This window comes from Tripterygium wilfordii, chromosome 4 (assembly GCF_013401445.1).
Source record: "Tripterygium wilfordii isolate XIE 37 chromosome 4, ASM1340144v1, whole genome shotgun sequence".
Taxonomy (NCBI): domain Eukaryota; kingdom Viridiplantae; phylum Streptophyta; class Magnoliopsida; order Celastrales; family Celastraceae; genus Tripterygium; species Tripterygium wilfordii.
Genome location: NC_052235.1, coordinates 3591349 through 3616465, shown reverse-complemented (window position 1 = coordinate 3616465; position 25117 = coordinate 3591349). Strand labels below are relative to the sequence as shown.

Sequence of the window (25117 nt, the reverse complement as noted above, 5' to 3'; positions counted from 1 at the left end):
CACCCATTTATTACTCCGAATGACTGGACTGCCAACCAAGGTAGTAGATTGTCCCTCTCGGCTACTAGATATTCCGCCCGTCAGAAACTCATTAGAGAAAAGCCGCACCTTCGATACAAGATCACCTATATCAGCTCTTTTTCCTTCGTGAATAGTAGAATTTCTGACCCCCCAAAGCAACCAAATAACAGTCGCGAAGATGGTCTGAACAGTGCTTGAACCTGACTGCAGAACCTTTGGGAGGCAATTTGAATGCGCATAGTATGCATTTTCATACGTAATTTTCATGCATATGGAGGAGACAACTTTAAATTTGTTGGTTCATGTATTCAAATTTTCCCATAACCTTTTTTGTCCTTTGAAAATAATAACAATGGAATGATGTATTCCGGTTAATTTGAGAATTTGGTTTTCCTCCCTTGGATTTATAAACCACCAATTTTAGGCAAGTAGGAATTGTGTTTTAATGGTGAAAAGACAAAAAATACCCTTATATTTAATCATTTAAATGTAAATGAGGGTTTATTTAATCATTTAATCAATATTCCTATTTACATTCTATATTGAATCATTACATCCAAACGTAGGAAAATCATATTTCTCGGGGAATTCCTTGACTAATCAAACATAGGAATGCAAGGAATTTTTGTTCTTATTCCTATTTCTATTCTCATTCATGTTGCTGTTCCCATATTGAATCAAACATAGTGTTAGTGGAGTGCATGCGATTAAATTGAACGTAAATACAAAGAAATTGACCAACAATCAATCAGCTCCGTTAAATTAGGTGAGAAAAAGTACGAGGTCCACTTTGTTCGAGCAAATGAAATTGCGACAACCAAACAGAATTGCCACTTCAAAAATTTAAAAGAAAGAAAGAAATTATTGTTCTTCAAAGTGAAGCATTAAAAGAAAAAGGGAAAAAAAACAGTTATAAAGTGAAGAAAATAAAAAGAAACGGGAAAAAAAAACAGTTATAAAATGAAGAGGGAGCTATGCACAGAGATCTATGTACAGGCGGAGAAAAAGGTGATTGTTAGGTTATACCGAGGAGTCTAAACTTAGGTGACATCCGGGTTGGCTAAGATGTTCCCTAACCCAATCTTTTAATCTTTGATTCATATTTTAACAGGTGTCAATATTTTATTGGAGTGGCATTTTTGATATTATAAAAAAGAATTTTATGGTGCCAACTATACAAGTGAGATAATGGTGGGGGTTGTGATTCCGCTGGCAGAATTTCTCATTCACGGTATAACTACTTGCAACAATTGAGTACCTAATCATGGGATGTATATATGATATATAGGAGAACCTACTGGTACTGGTCCCAATTATATATATATATATGTTTGTTCTAACAGTAGCGAGTTGCACAGATTCGCAAATGTGATGTGGTGGTTTAATTTCTTTATCTTATCAACAATTTGGCACCCTCTTCCTTTCCAAGATAAGAGGCATGCTTCCATTCATGTAATATTGTAGGTACAAGACATGAAAAAGTTGTCTTGTAATGGCTTAGCTTATATCTACTTATTGCTGACTTTGACATTTCAATATTGATGTGTTCTTTATTCCACAAATCATTTTTTTCCCTAAAACACATGTACCATACATTTAAGTGAGAATTAGGGTTTCATATGGTTTCAATATCAAACAATTCTTCTACAACTCAAAATTTCAAATTGAATGGTCTAAATTTGATCTTTTATCCCAAAAGCAGGCATATGTGTTTCTCACTTCTCACATAAAACAGAACTCAAATGTCAACTTTTCTTTTGTAGGAGATTCCAAACGTGCACTACTTTTCAAAGACATTGCAGGCCGGCGGATCAACAAATAGTACCTCTCATAGATACGCACCCACATAGCACTACATATATATGTGGTTAAATCCTCTGTATATATATATAACAATAATATGATTCATTTGTCTTTGTTCATATAAACATTACAAAAACTACACAAGTGGATGTGAAAGAACACAAACAATCCAAACAATACTGAATTATATACCGAACTGTAAATAATTAGACTTCCATAGCTTTTAACACGTGAAGGCCAACACTAACAGCATCGATCCTTATCCTTTTATTTTAAGGGGGGAAGAAAACAACTATTTTGAAAGCTTTTTCTTCTCATGCATGTCATGTGAAACCCAAAAGAAATTAAAGGGTCTCCTAACGATTGAATCCCCCCAAAATGACAAAGATTCGTCTTCAAAACGCGTATTTAGGGCAACCAGCTGAAGCCAGCTTTGATTCCACCGTATCATTTAACAAAACAGGACCCAGAAAGCCCATACCAAAAAAAAAGTCATCAAAAACCTTGGTTTATAACTCTTTTGTTCCTCGATTCACACCCAAACACTGCTGTCATTAGAGTATCAGAGGGAATTAAATATTATGAAACACAAAATACAAGCTAGCTAAATTTGAAAAGCAAAAAATGAAAGCTAACCATATGACTACAATGTGGGTCTTCTCCAAGATAGTGTTGTTGCTAGCTGTAATGCGTACTGTATATAAATTAGAGTTCTACCCACAAGTCTATAGAAGTTAATATTCAACCTCTACCAACAAAACCATTAGATAAAGGGGGACCATATCAGATATGATATTACTTTGTACCGGTGCATATATATATATATATATATATATATATATATATATAGTTAAAGGAAACTACATAGATGACCAAAGCCAACGTAAGAAGAAAGAAAAAAGGAGATTTCTCCGGTGCATATATATATATATATAGTTAAAGGAAACTACATGGATGACCAAAGCCAACGTAAGAAGAAAGAAAAAAGGAGATTTCTCACCTGAAGATATGTCAACTGGAACATTTGATGGGCCCAGCCCAACTCATCCTAATGTAATATAATAGAACCTTGACAAACTAGGACCATATTCATTCCCCACCTTGTTAAACAGGATTATACAACTTTGGACCCATTTGGCAACCTGGACTTGATGGGCTGGGCTCAATTCTTCCTTATTTCAGTTATTTGGATCAGTATTGGGCCATATTAAAAAAAAGATTGGGGCCTAATGGTTATCTTTGGGATTCTAGGCCCATCATAAGCACCGTTACTTGCCTGCCCATTGTAAAAAAGGCCAAAAAAGGGGCCAGCCCAGACCGTGCTTTATGGAGGTGAAACGGTTCGTTTAACTGTTGAATTGGGCAAACGGTGCCGTACAGAGCGGAGTGTGAATGCGGAAATATCGTCTTCTTCCATCCAAGACCCCTAATGATCGACAGGCTGCATTGTGCAAACCAGGTTGAAGATGGCGTGGAGGCAGTTGATCTTCAAAGAGAGACCATTCTCAATTCGATCACAGCCGCCACAGATTACTCCTGGGTTGTTCAGATTCTTCTCCAAGTCCACAACTCCATTTATCGGTAACTGTACCATTGAATTTCTTTCGGGGTTATATTGTGTACGATTTCTTTCAGGGTTTCCTTTCTAGCTTATGATGCAGGATGAGACAGTAATTGGAATTGCTATTTTTCTATAGTTGGAGAGGGTTGAATGGACTCATGAGATGGTTTTGGCTCTGAATAATTGCCAAAGGAAGTAATGATTTTCGGAGATAATTTTTTTTTTTGTTTGTTTGTGGGTGAGAAACTTAACTAGATAAAACGATGGGAATAGTTGAATATAAGTTGGTCCTGTGAAACAAACACCAGTTAGTTTTGGCTCTGTTTGGTTTTTTTGTGAAAATAAATGGAAATTGGAAAGGAAGGAATGGGTTCTGGAGATCATGCTTTATTTTTCTATAGGTCATTTTTGAACACCTGGAATTCAGTAGTAATTTCAGATTTTAATTTGGGAAGGCAAAATATGAACAAAAAAAGCTCGTTGGCACTTCGGTTAGTGAAATGTTTGCTTATATTACTCAATTTGTAGTACTTTTAGGTATGGGAAAACTGATGATTTTTTTTTGGAATAGATATTTATTAAGGCACCAAGCGGGTGCAACCCAAAGATTACAAAGAGGCCAAATTTATATGCTCAATAACATTGTTAGTTGAAAGAGAGCACCAAAGATGAAAACTACTGAACCAATTCTCCATGCAAGTGTCACTGGAAGACTCCTAGGACTAAAAAATTCTGCTGTTCCTTTGGAATTTTTTTGTACCTTATGATTTATGTTCTTCTAGGTTTACATACATTTTACATTAGCCCATCTCTATGAGTGTAAGGTGTTTGAGACCAAGTTAGCAGAAAACTTCATTTGTTTTGGTTAGTGCAGATAATGAAATGTATTTGTTGTAATACATGCCGTTTCTGAAGTTGTTTAATTTGTGCAGTTTCTGAATACAGCTTTTGACATTGTTATTGTCATTTGTTTGATAATTGTGCAGTCAAGGTTGGAATACCAGAATTTCTGAACGGAATCAGTGGAGGGGTTGAAGCCCATGTGACCAAGCTTGAATCTGAGATCGGAGACCTTCATAAACTGCTTGTTACTCGTACGCTGAAACTCAAGAAACTTGGCATCCCCTGCAAGCATGTAATATTCTGAACCCTTTATTCTCTTAGTGTTATGTGTTTGAACATGTTCGCATCTGCTTGTATGTTTGTGTTCACTGTTTGGCGTCTGTCTCAGTTTCATCCCATTCCTGGTTAATATGTAGATTTTTGATGATGTAATGACCTTGTCGTGATTTAGGTTTAGGAGTCTTATGATTATCTTGCTCATTTTTTCCTTCATAATTTCATGGCAAGAATCACATGGAGGTTTGTCCGATTTTTTGGTAACTTCTATGTGATGTTAGTTCAGGCCCAGTTGAACTTGAACTTGTTTTTATTGCTTCAATACTAAAAATTTCAAAATTTGAAAGCATCAATACATCTCAAGTGCGTGTTCCTTGCTTTTCAAACTGATCCCTGATTCTGATTTCACAGAGGAAGCTGTTGTTGAAATACACCCACAAGTATAGATTGGGACTGTGGAGGCCTAGAGCTGAACCTGTGAAAGCCGGATAAGTTCTGGGGCACCTTGTTCTCTGCGGAGCAACACCAAGCATGCTAACATGACCGATGGACATCTCTGTAGGAAAATGTTGTATTTGATGAGTTCTGTTCTCTTTTGCGTTTTAAGGTCTCTTCAAACTTTGAGAGAGAAAGGTTTAACTCAGTATTAGTGACATGGTAAATTTAATGAAGCAAACGGGCTGGTCTGCAGTGCCTGCATTGAGTAATGTTCCTGGAAATGCCTTCATCGATTAAGAACAGGTGGAATTTCGTGGGATTTCTCACTTTTTCTTTCTTTGAAAGTGTTGATAATGCAAGCTGAATCATTTGGTTTGCTTTGCTGGATTTGCAAGCAACCAAACAGTGGAGAGATCATTCAATATTTTAGAGAAAGATAGGAATCCAGATAAAGACCAGAGAAAAGAAAAGATGTTGAGATATTAGACCCCTAAAATTAGGTAGTTGAAGAGGTTAAAATTAGTTAAACAACCATTTTCACTGCGCCGCATGCACATTTAGCAGGTCTGCTTGTCGACCTTTCTCGTGTTCATTGTCCGAATATATGAAATAAAAGACCCGGGAGGCGGGAAATTAGGGTTTCTCATTCGTCCCAAACTTCGAATTTTCACGGACAGTTTTTGTGTAGATCATTTTGTCTCTAATTTTCGATTTTCTGGTGTATGCATGGATGACATGGAGGATGATGCCAGGTACCCACCTAAACCCTACTCGTTCAATCGCCAAAAGCTTCCCTCGTATCCCCATCGAGCCTCCAGTCGTTACGAGGACAATCGATTCGGCATGTACAATGAACAGAACGACCCGGATGAATACGACATCGATTATGAAGATGACGATGACGAGGGAGACGAGGACATCGACGCCTCCTCAAATGTCTATCGCCACAATTTCGAAGGGAGTCACGATTTCAGGCGATACCCAAAGCGGCAAAAACTGAAAAACTCTGTGGATAACTTCCAATTCGTGGCGAGAAGCACGAAATCATCCTTCGGGGACCGTAATTCGGGATCCAATTGGAGCGAGGATGAGGAGTTCGTGCTTTTAGAGGCGTGGGGTGACAAATTTCTGCAATTTGGGAGGAGCCTGAGGTCGGAGGACTGGGTCGAGGTGGCGGAAAAAGTAACGGAAGAGACTGGTTCTCGGAGAACAGAAGCTCAATGTAGGAGCATATTGGATTCATTAAAGAGAAAGTATAGAAAGGAGAAATCGAAAATGGAGCAAATGGGGATCAATGGTAGCAAATGGCGTTTCTTCAAGAAGTTGGACATGTTGTTGGGGTTTTCAGGGATAAAAGAGTGGAATGGTGGTTTAGCTTGTGGGGTTGATTCAGGTGAGTTTGTGTTTATGGATACACGTGTGTATTTGGAGCGTGCAAATGGGTTTGATGAAATGAGGGACAGTCCCGTAGATTCAGAAGGGGAGATGGAGAATGAGGACGGGGATGTGCTTTCAAGTAAAAGGTGTGAGGATTCATCTTTGAGGGTGTTGGCAGATTCAGTGGAGAAGTTTGGGGAGATATATGAGAAGATAGAGAGTAGTAAGAGGGAGCATATGCTGGAGTTGGAGAAGATGAGGGAGGATTTCCGTAGGGAGTTGGAGTTGCAAAAGAAGCAGATTTTGGAGAAGGCTCAGACCGAGATTGCAAAAAATAGGGATGCCAATGATAATGATGAGGATACAGATGATGATTCTGCAGAGAATCTCAGTGATTAATGTAGGTGCAGTCTGTTCTTGATTTAAATGTTTGTTTTGGAGTTGAAATCTGCTGGTTGGCATATGACATGCTTCAATTTTATCGTGTAGAGAATCTCTTCTTTCTGTAGCTATTGTTAAATGCAATTATTATAGTGCTGTATTTTTGCCATGCAAAATAAGAAAGCAAGATTTTTGCATAAAAACTCCTTTTCTTATTTATTGATAGATGAGTTTATCTGGTCCTTATTTAGTTGGAAAGCTTATTTCGTCAATATTTTGGACTGAACCAGCAATCATTTCTGATATCTAAATTGATCTGGTAATTGAAATACACCATACTCTCATAACCTGTATGTTGCTGCACCGATGGATTTCTTTGGCAAAACAGGCTGCATAGGGTGTAAATGTTTGGTATTTCCATGAGGGTGCACTTCCACATTTAGGAAATTTAGAAGTGGTTTGGTTTCAGAATGTTGGTTAGTTTTCAAATTGCTTAGAGTTTTCTGTGATCTTGATTGTTTGTACTATGATTTCTTTCACACCTTTAAGCGAGTCTAAATGCTTTTTTTCAGAAAAAAGACTGACCCATAGTAGATTTTCTTCTTGCAGGATGGCTGAGCTAACAAGATGAGTCAGTTCTATAGATAAGTGGCAGAAAAATAATTACACGACAACATAGGTTTGAATGGTGAGGCTCAATTGAAAACGCCGAAAACAGTTGATCTGGTTAATGCAACACAGTTTGGAAAAGGAAAAACATTAGAAAGAAGAACGAAAAGAGCAATGCTTGCTTTGTCTCATTTCCACTACTGTCCATGTCTCCTATCTCTAAATTTCTTGTTCAGGAAACAGCTCCTCTTTGAGTGAAGGAACAATCCACTGTATCTGAATGTAAGTAATATCCCATAGATCATCATCATCATCTTCTTTCTGCACTAAAATCTCCTCTTCCTTCATCTTTGTGATCATCTTTCTTAACAAGTCCGGAACTGTCTCTTGTAATCTTGTCTCGCCATATTCGCCCAAATCAGCCTTCATGCATGTATCCATTCTTCTCAACAGTCCTAACCAGAATGTCCTAAATCCAGGATTACTTGCAATCTGTTTTTGGAACTGTAAGTACACATCTGTCATCATCTCTATTGCAATCTTTAGAGTCCCCTCCATACTTCTCATCTCCCTCTCTGCATTCTCACGCCTCGAATACTCGACCATCTTTTCATGTAAATCATCAACCATTGCAAAGATCACCAGGTTGAAACAGTTGATACAGTTCATCGATGAGATATCCAATTCCTCGGCCAATATGAAACTTTTTTGGAGTGACGAGACCGCATGGTTTCTTATCTCCTCTCTCCTCGCTAAACTGGTCTTTCTAAATGCTTCTCCCAATTTTACAAAGAAATTCATTGTAAAGTTAGAACCAAGACCTTTTGAGTTCTCCTCTAATGATGAATTACTGGTGTTGGTTACAATGCTGAAATTGTTTCCCGACTCTGAACATGCAGATTTATACCATTGGATCAGTAGGTTCACTGAGTCTGCAAGTAGGTCCAGAATCTTCAAGTTCTTATCCAACGGACTGTTCCTGAGCGCAACAAAGGCAAATGCGCAGTCAATACAGTAAGCGTAGTTTATCCGCGAAACATGCGTTGAATCAGACATCAACATGATAAAAGTTTCCACTCCCTGATCATAGGTTTCTGGGTGCCGGCCAGTAACTGATAACAAATGCAGGACTGATTTCCACCCCAGATAGGTTTGCAAATTTGCAGGGTATTCAATGATTATCTTGCTGACTGACTGTGTTATGGATTCGCAACATGTGTCAAGGATTTCTTTATCAAGCTTCCACATCAAATTAATGGATTTGAAAATAAGCTCCTCTGGTAGTTTGTCAACTCTGCATGAAGCCAGGATCTTGAGACAGACCTTGAATAGGCCTATAATGGCCTTTTCTGCAAAGGGGACTGGTGAGAATAAAGGAAACTGAGCAACTCCTAGCAGATAATCATGAAAATAAGGCCAAAATGTCTGGAACCTCTGGATGTTAGCCAAAACAATGGCAATTATCAAATCCCAACAGAACCCAACAGTTTCTTCTTCTTCGATTGGAGTGCTAAACTTTTGGCCTTTTCCTGCAGCTGAATATATCAGAGAACGCCCAAGATTCAACAACGCATCATCAGGTAAGTTTGAACTATTGCTGAAGATGCTTCCAATTTGGCATTGTTTGATAATCTTGAGGTTCTGTTCAAATTCATTCATGCCGAGAGATAGTGAGTCTTCCATACACTCTAGAGATAGAAAATGTGAGAAACGACTCATTGAACTCTTGGGATTGCCAAATTTGTGATCTTGAGAAGGGAAAATTACACCTGATTCAGATCTCATGTCAGGCGGAATATTATCAGACGGTGGGGACGAAGAGGCGTCAAATTCAATGACCGACTGGGGAAGAAGCTTAAGCCGTTTGAGTTTTAACAAACAGTCCACAATGTTCCTCCAACCCCCACGAATTGAATCTGCAAAGTTGTTCGCAATGGTGAAAACAGCAAGAGTAGCCATTCTCGGTTTCATATCATGGCTAAATGCGAACAGTGTTTCTTCTGCAGAGGCATAAGGATTTAACAGGGTAGTGAATTTGCTGAATGAAGCAAGAAGCTCATCAAGAGTGTCTTCTAGTCCATATTGAGCTATTCTGGCTACTGAGATCAGTCCTTCAATGCATTCATGAAGCATTTCATCCTCATCAGCATGCTCGAAAAATGCAGAAAGAGCAGCAATTGATGGACCGGCAATGCAGGCAAACATATCTCTTCCCAGACGAGGATCAAAATCACATAAGATGAAGGGCTGCATAATTTTGGATCGGTTCATCAGCTCTATCCATCTGCTTGGGTTCATTTCTATTGGTACACCAGATTGAACAAAAAGAGTGATTGCATTGGTTGATATGGAGTGGAAAAGTTCAGAGAGGTACTCTCTTGGAAGATCATTCCCTCCATTAATTTGCCTATTGTTCCTGATGAATTCTTCTTCTGTCATCTTCTTCTTAACTTGCGGGTTGTGTTGATCAGTGTTGAGCATAATGAGGGAATAACATAGAATGTATACACAATCCTTGCTGACAAAAATTTCTGAGGATTGTTGATCATAGAACCTCTCAGAAAATGCTTCAAGGATCCTCTGAATCTTTTGTGCCTCACCAGGCAACCGGAAAGTCTCAAGATATGTACGTAGAGCAGGGTCCAGAATCATGCCTGCGAATTGGAAAGTTTCTGTGAATTGTTTGAGAACTTGTATATGGAATTCATCAGGATCGCCAAGATAATCCCCTATCAGGTTCTTGTCTAGTCCAGGAGTAAAGCGGAAGAACAGCGCAAAGGCTTTTGGATCTGGTGGATCGGACACCAAATGACAGTGTGTCAGGTAGGCCAAACCCTTCTTTTCATCCCGATTGAAATGGTGTCCAGCGATCAATATTTTCCTTTTCTGTGCTTTTCTTATCCTCGAGTGCTCCACCAAATTCTCTGAATCTCCAGATTTTTCTTCCCAAAAGGGTCTATACTCATGAATATCAATTGGATATGTTCCAGCAACACTTGAATCATCTTCTTTGTCAACGCTGTCAGCAATGTTGTGAATCATGATAAGTAGTCCTTCAAAGGCTTGCATCTGTAAAGTGGTTAAAGGACCACCTGCTGGAAATGAGTTTCTGCAAAGCAACTTCCCAATTTCCTCAAACAAGTTTCGACAAGTGGGATCACAATCATAATTCACAAAGATTTCAATGATGAATTCAGGTTGTCTGCAGAAATTTATAATTCCTTCAAGTGCAACTTCTTGCAGCCGATATGGACTTCCCGTCGCTGCATTTTTCAGCAACACAAAGGCAAAGAAGGCTTCCAGTTGGAGACGAATAAACCTGCAAAATCCCACGTCCGATAATGAATAAACCTGCAAATGGAATCACAATCATACTCCAAGTTCAACTGAAGCAATAAGAGATGTAGGTACGTATTTTACTTATATCCTGACCTGCGAAGAAAGTGGTAAATGTTCAAAACAGAACTGCAGATCATGGACAGCACGAATGGGCTCGAACATGTCCCGTAATGAATCAAATGGTGAAAAAGGTCATCTTGGATCATCCTTAACAGCTTTGGGTGCTTCCCAATTGCATCTCCACTCAACTCTATGGCAGAATTTATCAAATTCAATGCGAAAAGCTGAACATCCTCATCAGAAGTCTGAGCAGAATGCCCTTCTGTTCCCACAACTTCTACAACATTTAGCAAGGAGCACAAGAAATGAAAGATATCAACAGCGCAACGAACCCCATAACCCGAATCTAAAGTGCTGCCTATATCAACGTCCTCAGTGTCAGACTCTGATTCCTCTCCATCTTTGACCTCAATATCAGGTAACCTTGAAAATATAACTTGTATCAACTCATGCATTGTGTACCTTGCGCTTCGTTGAAGCAAATCCCCTCTTCTTGCAGACTGTTGAACAACCTGAAAACAGGTATTGACAATAGTACAGACAGCGTGATCTGTGAGCAGAACCGAGGCATTGTGCTTCATGATTGCGGTCAAAACCTGTAAAATTCTAATCATCACAGCATCTTCAGATGCATGGTCAGTTCTTTCAAGGCGACAGCTTGTGATCCCCGTAACAACAGCATTTATAGCATCTCTAGCTCCCGGGGTCTTCTCATCAAAGATTTCAAGTTTGAGTATCTTCAAAACTGCAGATAGAGCAACACCTGTGGCCGCAGCGGGGATGTCATCGCTCTGTATGACATCAAGAAATGGAGATAGGTAGATGGAGGGATCAATGGCTCGCCATTCTTGTTGAGGATTAAATAGAATGGAACGTAGAGATTTCAAGGATTGGAGAATGTTGGCGTCAAAATTGTCTTCTTGAGGGGAGAAGTATTGACTGGTATGATCCAGTGGTCGCCGGATCACTGCAAGGACAGCACCAACTTCTGTGTTTAACATGCAGGAGAGGGCAAGCTCTTTCCTTTTAGATTTGGTGAGTTCTTTCTTTGTCTTGTTTCCCTCCATTTCAAAAACAGTTGGAAATTGTTTATGATTTTTTTGGGTAGTTGAATACAATCATCAATTATATGCTGAGTTGAGGATTGTGCAAAATATTGAGGACTTTGTTGAACTTGTCAAATTCCTTCTATGGCAGACAGTAGTCAATGCAGGTAAAGCAAGGAAGTGGCAGAAAAAAAAGGGGCTGATTACAAGTGAAACAAGAGCTTTCTTTGGTTTCTTTTAATTAAATAATTTGTTTGGCTCAAAATGAATATTTGAAGATTTCAATATCTAACTAGTTTTTGGGAATTCTGTTATGGGTCTCTTGACTGCTAGTTTTCTGCTACATTGTGCGACTCTTTCCTCCCCTATTACATATGATGCAAAATTAAAAAAAAAAAAAATACCCACATAATATTCTCTTCTGAAATATTGATTTGCATAAATGAAGTAAACAAACCTTCCCCAGTTCCACTCTTGCTATTTCTCATAAACTTCTTCCCTTTAAAATGTCAAGTAGCAGTAAAATGACCACATTTGAGGTATGATAGATCTACAATATAACTGTTGTCAAAGCTGCTGGGGTGACAGATCTGCTGATTTTATAATTATTAAAATAACCTAGTTACATCCATCCTTTCAATATTCCAGACTCGTCCAACTATTTTCTGCAGGGGAAAATACATTTCTCAATGTCTATATTTGTTCTTTACTTCATGCCACAAGCAAAACAATGTATCATAAGCATCATCATCTCCATCAAAGTTACAATCTCCACCTAAGGAAACATTTAGTAGGGTCTTCAGCCAACCTTCATGTAGAGTTGAGAACTCTGACCTGTGTTCACTTGACCTAAAACTTTCACCAATTGATTTTTTCATCAACTGGCCACCCTGCAAAGCAGCTTCAACGACCGGTTTCGGGATCCCAGCCATGAGTGCCACTTGCAATCCGTAACTCTCTGGGCAGGCTCCATTTGTAAGCCGGTATAGAAAAATGAGTTCTTGCTCACCTTTGGACAAGCCTTCAGGTTTCGACTTAAAAGCACAAGACATGTGTTGCATAATGACATGAGGATGAGAAGCAAACTCTTTTGTAAGTGGGTGGTAGTGTGTTGCAAAGAGCAACCGACAGTCAACCTTCTCAACAAGGTGGCGGAATACCTGAAACAAATATTCAGGTTTAAAGATTTATAACTACATATCCAGCATGAAAATGCAAAATTCTCTTTACCATGACAAATATTTCCATATAGAACAGGAATACACGAACTGTAATTAGTATTGATGTGCATGTCCCTGTATATGCATACCCAATGTTTGTAGTCGCAAATATAAGCCTAGCTACAAGGTTCAGGTTTTTATAAACCAAATGAAAAACAAGAGACATTGTCTTTTAAGGCAAGCAAATGAACCGCTGTTACATATGGATTCAGTATTTTCAACTAAAAATGAAACTAGAACAGTCAAACAATTGCTTATCTGCAATGAATTATGGATTGCTGAACTAATTTGCAGAGTATGGATGTCCACAGACACGTTTCCATGTGTATGCATTCCATGTATCCATGATACAAGTCTCTAAACACCATTTAGCCTAAAAGCTTAATACCAAGAGCGAAATTTTTATCATTCAGCTACTACTTCATAATATTTACCCTTATGTTCGGACCAAACTGGTTACGATCCTTAAATTGAGAGGCACAACACCTGAAATAGTTTATTTTTTAATAGGTATCACCGACCTTGGAAGGGATCAATTTTTTTTTATTCTTGATCTGACTGTGAACAGGCTCTTCATATAATAATCCTCAGGATCAACTCTATGCTAGGCCAAGGATGGATGCCATGTTAAACACTAATTTTCTTTTAGAAAAACTTGAGCCAATATGAAAGGTGAGAATTTTGTTATTTAGCTATCACAGGATTCTACCCCAAGTCCAAGCAGACAATATATGATAGACTATAACTCAAGATCTATACAAACACAAAGAATATGAGAACTATTAATTTATGATCTTAAGAGTTCCCACTGCAAGACACTAATTCTTATAATCTATTTAAAATGAGTGGATAATATAACTCAGTTCTCATGGTTTTATTCATATTAAAAAATAATTTAAAAGATATTAACTCAATCAAATGAGAAATGGGAAAATAATCTCACAGCATAAGCAATTGCATATCCATCAAATGTGCTCGTTCCTCGCCCCAATTCATCAAGAAGAACAAGAGAATCTTGTGTGGCATTTTGAAGAATAGACGAAGTTTCTGTACATTCAACAAGGAATGTACCTGGAGAAGAGAAAGGCCATCACCCAATATTAAATTCGTAATTTGAGAGGAAGATGAACATATAAATTTGTGTCAGCATGTGCAATTATGAAATCTAAACCATAAAAAAAAACAGAAGCTTCTCAAATCAGTTTGATAAAATATCTTATGGAAACCTTCAATCTACTCAAAATCTACTCTATGTTATTTTGCAACAGGAGGAATACTTACAAATAATAGTCCAATTAATGCATGGATGACATAAAGCCTGCACTTTGACCATAATTATCCAATCCATACAGGATGGAATTGTGAACGACCAATATTTTTAAATTCATGAAGAAGGTAGCGGAGGACCTGAGGCCTCAATTGTTCAGTATGGTACAAAATGTTTAACAATCCTCCACTTACTAATGAATGATGGGGTCAGTCAGCACTGTACTACTATAGACCAACCTATAGAACCTTACTCACCCATGCAGATAATACTTGAGAAAGGCTTATCAAGTCTAATGTTGTAAACTTGCAGAATAACCAGGACACCACAACCACTACCACCATCCAATGTCATTTAATAGCTCAAACAGCCAGAAAATTGGACATACAGCAAAGCCCAATCCCACAATTGCAGCAGGAATGCCACAACAGCAAAAATTCTTTATGACTAAGTTCTTAATATTTCTTGAAATTTCAGATTATGGAAAAAACATGACACTGGTGAAACAAAGATAAGGTACTTTTATGACTCAACCAAAATTTGAAAATAGATCCAATTTCGAATCTTGAACTAATGCAAAGTTATAGGCCAACTATTGCCTGGTGGAAGACAACTTACTTTCTCCTGTCATGATACGATCAGTGGCACCAAGCCGTGTGAAAATGATATCTACAAGCGAAACCACACATATCTCAGACGGCACAAAACAGCCAAGCTGCAAGTCATGAGAAAACATAAAATATAAGATTAAAATAGTTGCTGAAGAAAGATGTTCTTGTAATGATCAAAACTAGAAAATAATTAGCAAACCTGTGCCAGTATAACAGCTATGCAAGTAGCACGCAAAAGCGTAGACTTTCCTCCCATATTTGGACCAGTCAATAGCAACGTACGGGGATTATAGCCATCTGAATCCCCACCAAGGCATAAGTCATTGGAGACGGGCATTCCTCCATTCTCCCCAAGGGCAAATGGATGCCATAACCCTTTAATTTTAAGTAGGGGTCCTAGACTCCCCAGGCTGAAAGAAGTCTTAGACTGAGGTAAGATAACAGGTCTGGACATGACCCCCAAAGCTGTACTGGCAGTGAACGCGAAAGATCTTAATACGTCAATACAATTGATGGCATGAATGACTTCAGACCATTGAGCAGCTTTTTCTATAAATAATTCGATGAGAATAGAAAGTGTTTCAGCATCTGAATCTGTTACATCATGGTTCTGAAACAACATACAATTTCAATTACAAGCCAAATTGCAAAGTAAAAATCATAACTCAGTAAGACAAAGAAATTAACAAAACCTTTTTGCTCAAAAAAGAAACTAACAAAACTTGTGTTAGAGAAATTGCACCGACTCAAAATATATATATATATATATATTTTTAACACAAAGTCACTTAAACAATCAGAAAAAGCCAAACTCATGGATGGGCATCATTTTTCCCTCGCTTTTTATGTCGGTTGTCAAGGTAAACAACAAACACAAAATTAATGAAATATGGTATGTAGTCATACAGTATTCAGTGAAGCTACTACCACCACAGCTCTAAGTGGGATAGGACAGTCAATCATATTAGTACTATATACCAGAAAGGATATATTTGATAAAAAAGACAGAAAATTTTGCTGGGAGATACAAATGCTTAGGTGTGATAAAAACAGGCATGTTCTGTTACTTGAAGATATTCCGTTATATAATAAAAGAGCTACTCACCCAAAGAGAGTTGATCTACCTTCAGAAAAAGAAAGCCATTTCACCCAAAATAAAATAAAAATAAATAATTTAACCTTAAGCTCTAACATCTCAACAGCGTAGCAGAAGGAACCAAACCTGATAATTGGAGAAATCACTATCTACGGCTGCTATGAATTGGTTAAGGAGTTTATCAAGCCCATCATCACCTTCAAGCTTAGGGAGTTTAAAATTTTTTGACAATGACAATACCAACTTTCCTTCACTCTGTAACAGAACCAGCAAATCAACTGCAACTCGAAGTCCTTTCACGAGCAGTCCAAACACTTTCACCTGTACACAATAAACATTAATATATTTTAAGATTTTATCTAAAAAGGGCACAGAAGGACCAGTTCTCTACTAACTGATACATAAGTATTTGGCATTTCCACATTCAATCCAAAGTTTACATATGACAGAGCTCATTGAAATATGAAACAAAAAAATTTAATAGAACAGATCAGTGGAAGACAACAAAGGTGAGGCAGGAAATCTTAACAGATAAAAACACCAAAAAATGACTAAGGAAACAATCTCTCACCAACTAAGAAATCTTTTTATCATTTTCAACCATTATTTTAAACTATATGAGAGGGTCTTCCTTTGCCAACAACCCCAAGGAAGACATCCAAGGATAATTAATCCATGTTATGACTCACAACACGAAATATAACATGATAAAACTTCTACACTATATGATGAACTCCTCATTGACAGGAAAAGAAAATGATCCAAATCCCAAGCCATGAACGCAAACTGTCTTAAGTCTTCAACTTCCTTTCACAAAAGGCTTGAGACTCAGTAACGTAACTAGAGACTAGCTGCACTATGCACAGTACTCTGAGTGAGTCACCCAAAGTGGAATGCTTCCATCATCATGACAGGCAGAAAGGCTGGCACCAAGGCAGTTAGGAAACAAGAACTAAAGAGCCCAGAAAAGAAAGCAGGCTTTCAATTCAATCACCAAGTTATGTACGATCTTTAGAACAAGAAATCAGAAACCTGTTTACCTGCAGTGCAACTCATAGATGCATTTATGCCCCTTTAAAACATATTTAACATACAAAGGATCCATAGAAATGTAGGTAAGACTCACTCGCTGTTTCAAAACTTTTTTGCCAATCATGGGAAGTAAATGAGAAGACGCTTGAACACTGGCCTTAACCCGCCCAAGCAAGCGTTCTATGTCAGGAACCTTACGCAAATATTGAGAAATAACCAACATAAGTTCAGAATGTGCCATTAGATCTTCAACCACATTGAGCCTGTTATTAATGCCATCAACATCTTTCAGCGGATGGGAGATCCAGCTTCTCAAAAGCCGTTTACCAGATGACATCACACAGCTATCGAGATATTTGAAGAGTGTACCTGAAACTCAAGCAAAAATGTCTTAGAAACACAAAAATCAAACACAACAATAAGGGGCCACCAGGCGGCCAGGCCTCAAGCTGAGTAGTTTTCTTGAAGCAAAAGAGACATAATTTCTTGCCTGATGAACCACCATCAGCATTGTTGTTGAAGATCTCAAGATTTACCAATGTCTGTCCATCCATTCTGAGACATCCCCTATAAACTTGGTATGGTAGAATATCTCCATTTCGTAAAACATCATCTAACTATACCAAAAGAAAAACATGTCTCTCAGTTTATGAAGCATCAATAATTCTAACAAATTATATAAGGACTAAAAGCAGATGTGAGCAAGCATACCATCAATCGGGATAAATGACAAATAAGTCCACCAAGAGCACCAAACGCAATATCATGATGCTCTAAACCATCTAATTGATTGTTCAATGGAATAGAAGACCCTTTGAAATAACCCCTTAACTGAATCGTATTTCTAACTTCATAGGCATTGACAAAATCATTATCTGCCAACACAGGTGTCAGCTGCAATGCTGTAGAACCTGCACAATGAATACAAATTACTGGATACAATTTTACTTTTGTGTGGATGTTTTTTCATCTTAATAATTATATGCAAGAAAACAAATGGCAGAATTTCCCACCAATTAGCTAGAGTATCGAGAGGCTTCTCTATAATATATTATTACAATTTATGAAAACATCATATTTAACCAACCACTAGAGTGCACAAAGGAAAACACTGATAAAAAGCAGATATATGTGCAGCCAAACCAAGTATTGGATTTAGGATAAAGGATTCACGGTGTCTTGTCAAGAATGAGTATACTACAATAACTAAAAGGGGATTAATTGCCATTAACTTTTGAGTAAAATATGTGTGCATGCCTTCATGTCGATAAAGCTTACAGACTGTTTCCTCAAAAAACCCAAAGCATGAAGAGGATGTGTGATGTGCTAGCTTTGGTGGAAAAGAACCTAACAGCACCAATTGATAATGTGCAACATCTACATGATAGACATTTCCACAAATCATGCAGACTTTATCGATCCTCTGACAAAAGTCCCAACACATGGTATATAGCTTTTCCCACAAGAATTTCATATTCAACTTTAAAATTTAGTACAGATTTCAGGGTGAGAGGCAAGTAGCAAATGAAGGAGGATCAACACAGAAATAAAGCATAAATTGAACTACACAATATGTTTCTACTAATAATTCTGAATAGAAATGCAGCCATCTGGACTGCAACTAAGCCTTCCTTCTTACTGATTGAGACTTGCCACATCAAGCACACATTTTGCAAATATACTAAAATAAAAGCAAAGAAACGAGAGAACAAACAGTGCATAAATGGATGCGCATCGAAATGCTTAAATTTTACCCAAGAGCAAAAACTTCCATTTTTGAAAATTTAAAATGAACTTACCAGTCCCGGAGTACTTCCTCAGTGCTTTCTGAGCTTCTTTGGACAAGCCTGCAACATATGAAATCATCAAGCTTCAAGCTGACATATTCAAGTACACTCCCAAAAAAAAAATCCATTAGAACACACAAGAAATTAAAAATTTACCTCGACTGTCATATATGACTTCTTTAGGTGAGACCTAGATAAAATCCAACAAGAGACTTACAAATTGATTTTCAACTCTAATAGCACGCGCATCAGAATTATTGCCTTAACAATAAGAAGAAGAAGAAGCGAAAAAGAAAAAGTATACCTGCATCAGTAAAGCCCCCAAAGCCGCGCAGGAAGCATTATCTTTAATGGAACCAACCCAAAATCGTAAAGCAGCACAGTCAACAAACGCAAACCCAAATACATTCGAACCATTATCTTGCCCTTGGTTATCCTAAAGACAAGCCAACATCCAAAATAACGCAAGCAATAACTAACAAGAAATAATAGACTACGAATCTCTTTTCTGATTCTTTTACTTTCCTTTATTTTATTTACTTATTTTTTTATTTTTTGGAATGGGAGAACTACAAACCTCTTTTAGTGCAAGAAGATGAACAGCATCAGGTCCAATATTACCATCTACTATGGTTGACGGTGTGACCACATGAACTAATTTTCTTGAAATCACCTGTAGTCCATGTCATGTCAATAGTCAAACAACAATATTCAGATTTCAAAACATAGTAATGTCCAGCATAAAAAACAACTAAAAGAGAAGGTGCATGTACACAAAGTAAAGATATGAATATATGATCAGAGAGCCAGATAACAACAAATTCCTATAACACAATAAAGAATAGCATGTGGAGGTATTTGCTACAATTTTGACCAGTTTTTGTGTTGAGAACGAAGTCTTTCATCCTCTTGCAGGGGTAGGGCTTTCTAGAAGTCGTTTTGACTTTAAACTGAATAAGGACAAGGGTTCCCTTGGCAAGTTGTTGTCAATGACCTGTTCACCTTGGCAATTCAGTCTTCCAAATGACTTACAGCATTAATGGTTATCACTCCACAACAAACGTTATATGTTTCATTCTAATGCATTTGCTTACAATCAAGCCAAACTGCTGAAGCTCAAAATTCAAAGCATATATGGATGGGATTGGGAAAAGAGAAAATATTTAACATGCAAATATTGCTATAATTCCATGAAAATGGTTTAATAATTCGATAAAACTGCATAAACCATCAGTTTGATGGCCATGGCATACATACAGAATTTGCTCCTCTTGCTTTTGCTTGATCAGACGTCTCCAACTGCTCTATCCGGCCAACTTTATATCTTCACAAAGAAGATTCTTTTTATCATAAGAATCTTCACAAAGAACATGGAATACACAAACTGATATAAAACCAGTAAAGCAGGTATATAAACGGAAAACCTATTCAATCATTTCTCAACCCAGGTGCCAGAAAACTGGCTCCACAAATTCATTTAACTTCTTCACTCAACCTAGTGCCCATATAACAGATGTAGTGGAAAAGTGGAACTGCAAATATTATATGCCCTCATGTGCATTTCCAAAGATATAAGAGATAATGGAACATTACTAAGCCTACATAAGTTGATCTCTGAAATCTCCATGAAAGCTTTGAAAAGATTATATATTCTCAAAATTCCATAAATCTGAAGATCGAGACAATTTAATGCGGTCAACTGCATGGAAGAATCTTTTATTCTTCTCAATTGCATACAACAATCAGAGAAGCCACAAGAAACAGGGAAAAATACAGTGGAGATAGCACCAAAAGAAGCCAGCTGCTTACCCCCGAGCAACCAGTTTTTGAACAGCCTCATCAATCCCACTTTCTGAGATACCAACCTAACCATAAAGACAGCAAAGTGAAAGAATCATATAGCCACACTTTGCAGGTAAATATGTGTAAAAGCAACCAAAGAACTTGAAATTGAAAGCCACCTGACGACATTTCCCCACCCCGCTAAATGTCATTTTCCAATCCAACTCCTTGTGACCAAGTTCAGCGTCCAACTCATAGAGCTCGTAGAATTTTCCCTGAAGTTTGAACGAAATTCACAAGGCAAAATATTTGTGAAACTCATTATTGAGGATTCTATGAAGCATGGACATGAAGGCAATATATAGACAATAACAGATAATGTTACACATATAAGATAATTCTTTAAGAGAGTAAAACACAGAACATAACAGACATATGGGAATGGATTAAAAAATTTTGCATAGGTATTTTACTATTTTCCTATATTGTAGTTGTATTCTTTATTCCAAAATATAAAAACAAACATATTCACAAACTTAAAATTAATATCAAGTACGAATCATTGAATCTTCTTTTGCCTTTGTATGAAACTTAATTTATCATAGAAAAATATAGTTTTCTGTTTTTCTCAAAATACAAATCAACTATAAAATAGGTCATTCTCATTAGCATATTAATGACCCCACTTCTCATAAAGAGAGTGTTACCATTTGATACCTTAGTATCCTCTGTGTATTCACTAGTTTCCTGAGTACATGCCCCAAGTATCCGAAAATTGATTTTTTTTTTATATGTTTGCATGTACCCGATGCAATTACATATATCTAAGTATTGGGTGGTCGGTATTGTATCAATGCAAGTTAGATACAACATCTGTGGGGGATTTTGAATCATCACCTTTTATAGTCAAAATTCAAAACAAATTATTCCAAATGCAAAAGACAATTTTATGGGTATAAACCTAAGGTCATAGAAGTGTCAAATAACAATAATTTAGAGTTAATATGATTATAAGAGGTTGATAAAGACTCAAAGTGCAATAAAAATATGTAAGAAAATGCACCATTTAAGTTTTTTACGGCTTTTTTTATTATCCATATGGGTTTTTATGGTCATCGATAAGTTCAGGAATTTGGTTAAGACCAACACCCTTCTGTTTCTAATGCATTAAAATACTATAAGCCAACTGAAAATTTGCTGGGCAAATCATGCTCCAATTGGTAGCATTGAATGGTACTTAGAAGCATTTCCTCATGCAATGAGAGATTAACTAACCACTTTGAAGAAAAGGACAACATCCATGTATTGTGATTTGATGCTCCAATATTGTTTCTGTGATGCAGACATTTTCTTCAAAGAATCAGGCGGTATAAGAAGGGTCTTTTTATCATAAAGGGCATCCCCTGGCCTTCTTCCATTGGAGTCTCTAATCAGAGAAGGGTCAAGCCATTCAAACTTGCTAGCTGTATCAGATATTTCCTCACACTTCTTATTCAAAGCAGTTGAATCTCGAAGAAGTTTTACTCTTTTGGTAGCATCCAAAGAGGAATGATAACTCTTATCCTCAAACATAGCACTATCATCCTTATCCCGCTTCAAACGAGGAACTAGAGGTCTCAAGCCAGGTGTGTGAGACCCAAAAGCATCATCATCAACTGCAGTAGGTAAGATAGATCCTTGATCAACCATACAATTAGAATTGGATACATTATCCTTCTTAAAATGTTGAGTAGTCCCACCATCTTTAGGAAATTCTACAGGCTTAGTCAAGTCAGCAGACACTAAGCAAATGTTTGAGGAACTACTATGAACCTGGTTCCTGAAAAGTTTATACAAACTATTAGTAAATGCTGACCACTAATGCAGACCTACATCAGTAAACAAAATCTGAGCATAGGATCAGACATCAATGGGCAAATTGGAATATAAACAAAGAAAGGACATATGCAGTTGATTCCCTAAAAGAAAGAAGTATTTCCCAAGAACAATTTTGATATGTTGCTAATATGACAATTCTCAAGATCTAGAATTAGATCTGGAGACTAATTTTTCTTTCAAGACAATCAAAATTCGCATGTCAATTATCCAACCTTAATTCGCTGAGGATGAATTCTAAAGGCTGGTTACATCATGAAAGCTAGCATTCAAGTATTAGGAACAACACCACATAAAGAAGCTTAAACGAACCAAATACATAAATATAGTAGCTCCTTTCCACAGAGACTGCAAAGCATATACTTCTCTGAAATTGCAATACGACCATACTTGAGCTTGAGGCAGAGAAATTACTCAAAATTTAACACGCATTCAGTTGTTCAGAGAATACTATTAGATTAAACAATTTTGCAAGCTCTATCTATCATAAAAAAAGCAAAAAAAAAAAAAATTCAATCCAATTTCGAGTGATACTCAGTGAAGTTGCACAGAAGCCTGAGAAAAATAATATTTAACTGCGTCGCCCAAATTTCAGTAAAATCTACCTTTGCTTAGGTTTTTCCTTATCGTCAACCTTGACAAACTTATGCATGATGCTGGAGAAGAGAGAAGATCCTCCAGAGTCCTCATTAACGACGAAGCCCGCTGGCAAAATCTGACGCGGCACCTTCTCAGGCGGAGTATCCGTCCCTCTAATTTCCAAGGATGAGTCCACCGCATTCTGAACCGGAGGTTGATTCAACATCACCGATTTTTGGTGAGGCTGCTCCGCTTGAAACTCAAGACCTCCGCCTCCATTGAGAGAGTAGCCGGGCCCCTTTTTCTGGTTCACCGGCGAGGGTTTCTGGAAAAACGAAAGTATCGATTTCTGTGTGTGGCGCTGCATATTGAGACCCGTTGTGCGTAGAGAGAGAGAATGTGAGTGTCACTGTCAACCCATCAAAAGGTCTAATTCAATTATTTACAAAATAAAATAGGCGCCAAATTTTGGTCTTTCGAGTTTTTACCGTGAAATTGCCGCGGCCCAAACATTAACATCCATAGTTCTCCGAGCTTCTTCTGTAAATCTGGACCGTCAATTTACTGCATTTAATGAGCGCGTGGAGTCCGCAACGGCCTTCCTCGACAGATATTTTTCTTTCTTGCTTACCACGAAAAGGAAATTATTGCGTGTGCGTCAATGCGTAATAGCATGCCAGGTCAGCAAGAATGTCCAATAAACAAGTGCCCTGTCATCGAAATCAAAATGGAGAACTTTCGAGAGAGACCCAATGTCGGTTCGGCAAGAACTTTCCAGATTCCATGAGCCAATATAAAGCGCTCCTCACATCTTCATCACAACCATTTCTGCTTAGAAGTCTGTTATGCAACCCAGGTGGAAACCACACAAGCAATAGATATATCAAACAACTGTGGAGGAATATATATAGATATATATGGAAGTGTAAACAAGTCTTCAACAGAGATATTACAGCAGTAGAACACGAAGTAAATAACTAGGACAACAATGAGGTGCCTATTCGAGAGAGGCGGCTCTCCATGGATTCAGAATTGTCTTAAACATCCAAAATCAACAACCCTAACAACAACCCATACTATAAATAGTAGCCCAAACAAAACAATCTTGACCATCCACCGAACTTCACTATCCAACGGCTAGCACAAAGACACCAAAATGAGTGTACTTGGAAGGCACGTGACAATACCCTCCCCATCAAAAGACCTTGCCCACAAGGTCAGGAAACTGGTCTGCCAAGGAGCTATACAGAACCCAAGTGGCTTCGGAGGCATCTTGGCCATGCCATTTGATCAGTAATTCAGCTGCGGGGGCAGTTCCTCTCTTAACCAAACGTCTGTCCAGTACTAATTCTGGTGTAGGTAATGGTTGTCCTTCAGCATTGATGGGAGGGAGAGTGGCAGAGAGTACCGGAGTGTTCCCAATATACTTCTTCAACTGTGAAACATGGAAGACAGGATGAATGAGAGAACCTGGAGGCAAGTCTAGTTTATAAGCAACTGTGCCCATCTTTTGGAGGATAGCATAAGGGCCATAGTACCGAGGTGCAAGTTTGAGATTCTGTCGTTGGGCCACCGAGAGTTGCCTATAAGGCTGTAACTTCAAATAAACCAAATCACCGAGTTCAAAAGAGATGGGTGTTCTCTTGTTATCCGCAAACCGCTTCATACTGTTTTGGCTTTTTGTAAGATTGTGGCGCAGGATACTCATGATTTCATCTCTAGAGTAGAGATAAGAATTGACCGCAGCAATGGCAGTGGTGCCAGGAATGTAATCACATAGGCGAGGGGCAGCTCTGCCATACACTACTTCGAACGGAGTTAATTTCGTGCTTGTATGTGGCGTAGTATTATAACAGTATTCAGCCAAGGGAAGCCACTTCAGCCAGGACTTGGGTTGAGTCCCTGCAAAGCACCGTAAATATTGTTCAAGAGCCTTGTTGACTGCTTCCGTCTGCCCATCGCTTTGGGGGTGGTAGCTGGTCGAAAACTGCAACCGAGTACCCTGCAGATCAAAGAACTTCTTCCAAAAAGAGCTAGTAAAGACGGAGTCACGGTCCGTAACCATAGACTCTGGAATGCCATGAAGGCGGAAAATATTATCCAAAAAAATTTGA

The 25117-nt window shown here is 38.0% G+C and overlaps 4 protein-coding genes across 6 annotated transcripts; 2 read left to right on the top strand and 2 right to left on the bottom strand.

The window, feature by feature from the left end:
- Positions 1-3204: 3204 nt before the first annotated feature.
- Positions 3205-5207, top strand: LOC119996548. Its single transcript, XM_038843223.1, has 3 exons — positions 3205-3405; positions 4372-4520; positions 4916-5207. Exons 1-3 carry the CDS (start codon positions 3291-3293, stop codon positions 4994-4996), a joined length of 345 nt encoding a protein of 114 aa, XP_038699151.1. The 5' UTR covers positions 3205-3290; the 3' UTR covers positions 4997-5207.
- A 159-nt stretch (positions 5208-5366) lies between these two features.
- LOC119996547 (trihelix transcription factor ASIL2) lies at positions 5367-7350 on the top strand. Of its 2 annotated transcripts, none has more exons than XM_038843221.1 (2): positions 5367-6719; positions 7310-7350. In XM_038843221.1, exon 1 carries the CDS (start codon positions 5669-5671, stop codon positions 6716-6718), a length of 1050 nt encoding a protein of 349 aa, XP_038699149.1. In that variant the 5' UTR covers positions 5367-5668; the 3' UTR covers position 6719; positions 7310-7350. The 2 variants fall into 2 exon arrangements, with proteins under 2 accessions (XP_038699149.1, XP_038699150.1); XM_038843222.1 differs by having other exon boundaries at positions 7295-7350.
- Positions 7351-7502: 152 nt separating this feature from the next.
- On the bottom strand, positions 7503-12079 carry LOC119996549 (ARF guanine-nucleotide exchange factor GNL2). Its single transcript, XM_038843224.1, has 2 exons — positions 10742-12079; positions 7503-10628 (listed from the first exon to the last, which is right to left on the bottom strand). Exons 1-2 carry the CDS (start codon positions 11773-11775, stop codon positions 7529-7531), a joined length of 4134 nt encoding a protein of 1377 aa, XP_038699152.1. The 5' UTR covers positions 11776-12079; the 3' UTR covers positions 7503-7528.
- Positions 12080-12203: 124 nt separating this feature from the next.
- Positions 12204-23509, bottom strand: LOC119996546 (DNA mismatch repair protein MSH7). Of its 2 annotated transcripts, XM_038843220.1 has the most exons (18): positions 23030-23509; positions 22289-22368; positions 21825-22204; positions 20729-20824; positions 20577-20632; positions 20025-20091; positions 19345-19440; positions 19072-19203; positions 18924-18957; positions 18780-18827; positions 17692-17891; positions 17471-17597; positions 17075-17349; positions 16075-16269; positions 15052-15462; positions 14860-14956; positions 13918-14045; positions 12204-12914 (listed from the first exon to the last, which is right to left on the bottom strand). In XM_038843220.1, exons 1-18 carry the CDS (start codon positions 23368-23370, stop codon positions 12441-12443), a joined length of 3237 nt encoding a protein of 1078 aa, XP_038699148.1. In that variant the 5' UTR covers positions 23371-23509; the 3' UTR covers positions 12204-12440. The 2 variants fall into 2 exon arrangements, with proteins under 2 accessions (XP_038699148.1, XP_038699147.1); XM_038843219.1 differs by having other exon boundaries at positions 21825-22368; positions 23030-23508.
- Between the last annotated feature and the right edge of the window lie 1608 nt (positions 23510-25117).

Excerpts from the sequence above, each read along its gene's own strand:
- LOC119996546 (XM_038843219.1), bottom strand. The coding sequence starts at position 23,370 with ATGCAGCGCCACACACAGAAATCGATACTTTCGTTTTTCCAGAAACCC. Across the intron at positions 20,825-21,824 it reads TTGTCCTTTTCTTCAAAGTG|GGAAAATTCTACGAGCTCTA; the intron begins GTTAGTTAATCT and ends TTCAAACTTCAG. Across the intron at positions 19,441-20,024 it reads AAGCAAGAGGAGCAAATTCT|GTGATTTCAAGAAAATTAGT; the intron begins GTATGTATGCCA and ends CATGGACTACAG.
- LOC119996547 (XM_038843221.1), top strand. The coding sequence starts at position 5,669 with ATGGATGACATGGAGGATGATGCCAGGTACCCACCTAAACCCTACTCG.
- LOC119996548 (XM_038843223.1), top strand. The coding sequence starts at position 3,291 with ATGGCGTGGAGGCAGTTGATCTTCAAAGAGAGACCATTCTCAATTCGA. Across the intron at positions 3,406-4,371 it reads GTCCACAACTCCATTTATCG|TCAAGGTTGGAATACCAGAA; the intron begins GTAACTGTACCA and ends ATAATTGTGCAG. Across the intron at positions 4,521-4,915 it reads TTGGCATCCCCTGCAAGCAT|AGGAAGCTGTTGTTGAAATA; the intron begins GTAATATTCTGA and ends CTGATTTCACAG.
- LOC119996549 (XM_038843224.1), bottom strand. The coding sequence starts at position 11,775 with ATGGAGGGAAACAAGACAAAGAAAGAACTCACCAAATCTAAAAGGAAA. Across the intron at positions 10,629-10,741 it reads ATTTACCACTTTCTTCGCAG|GTTTATTCGTCTCCAACTGG; the intron begins GTCAGGATATAA and ends GGGATTTTGCAG.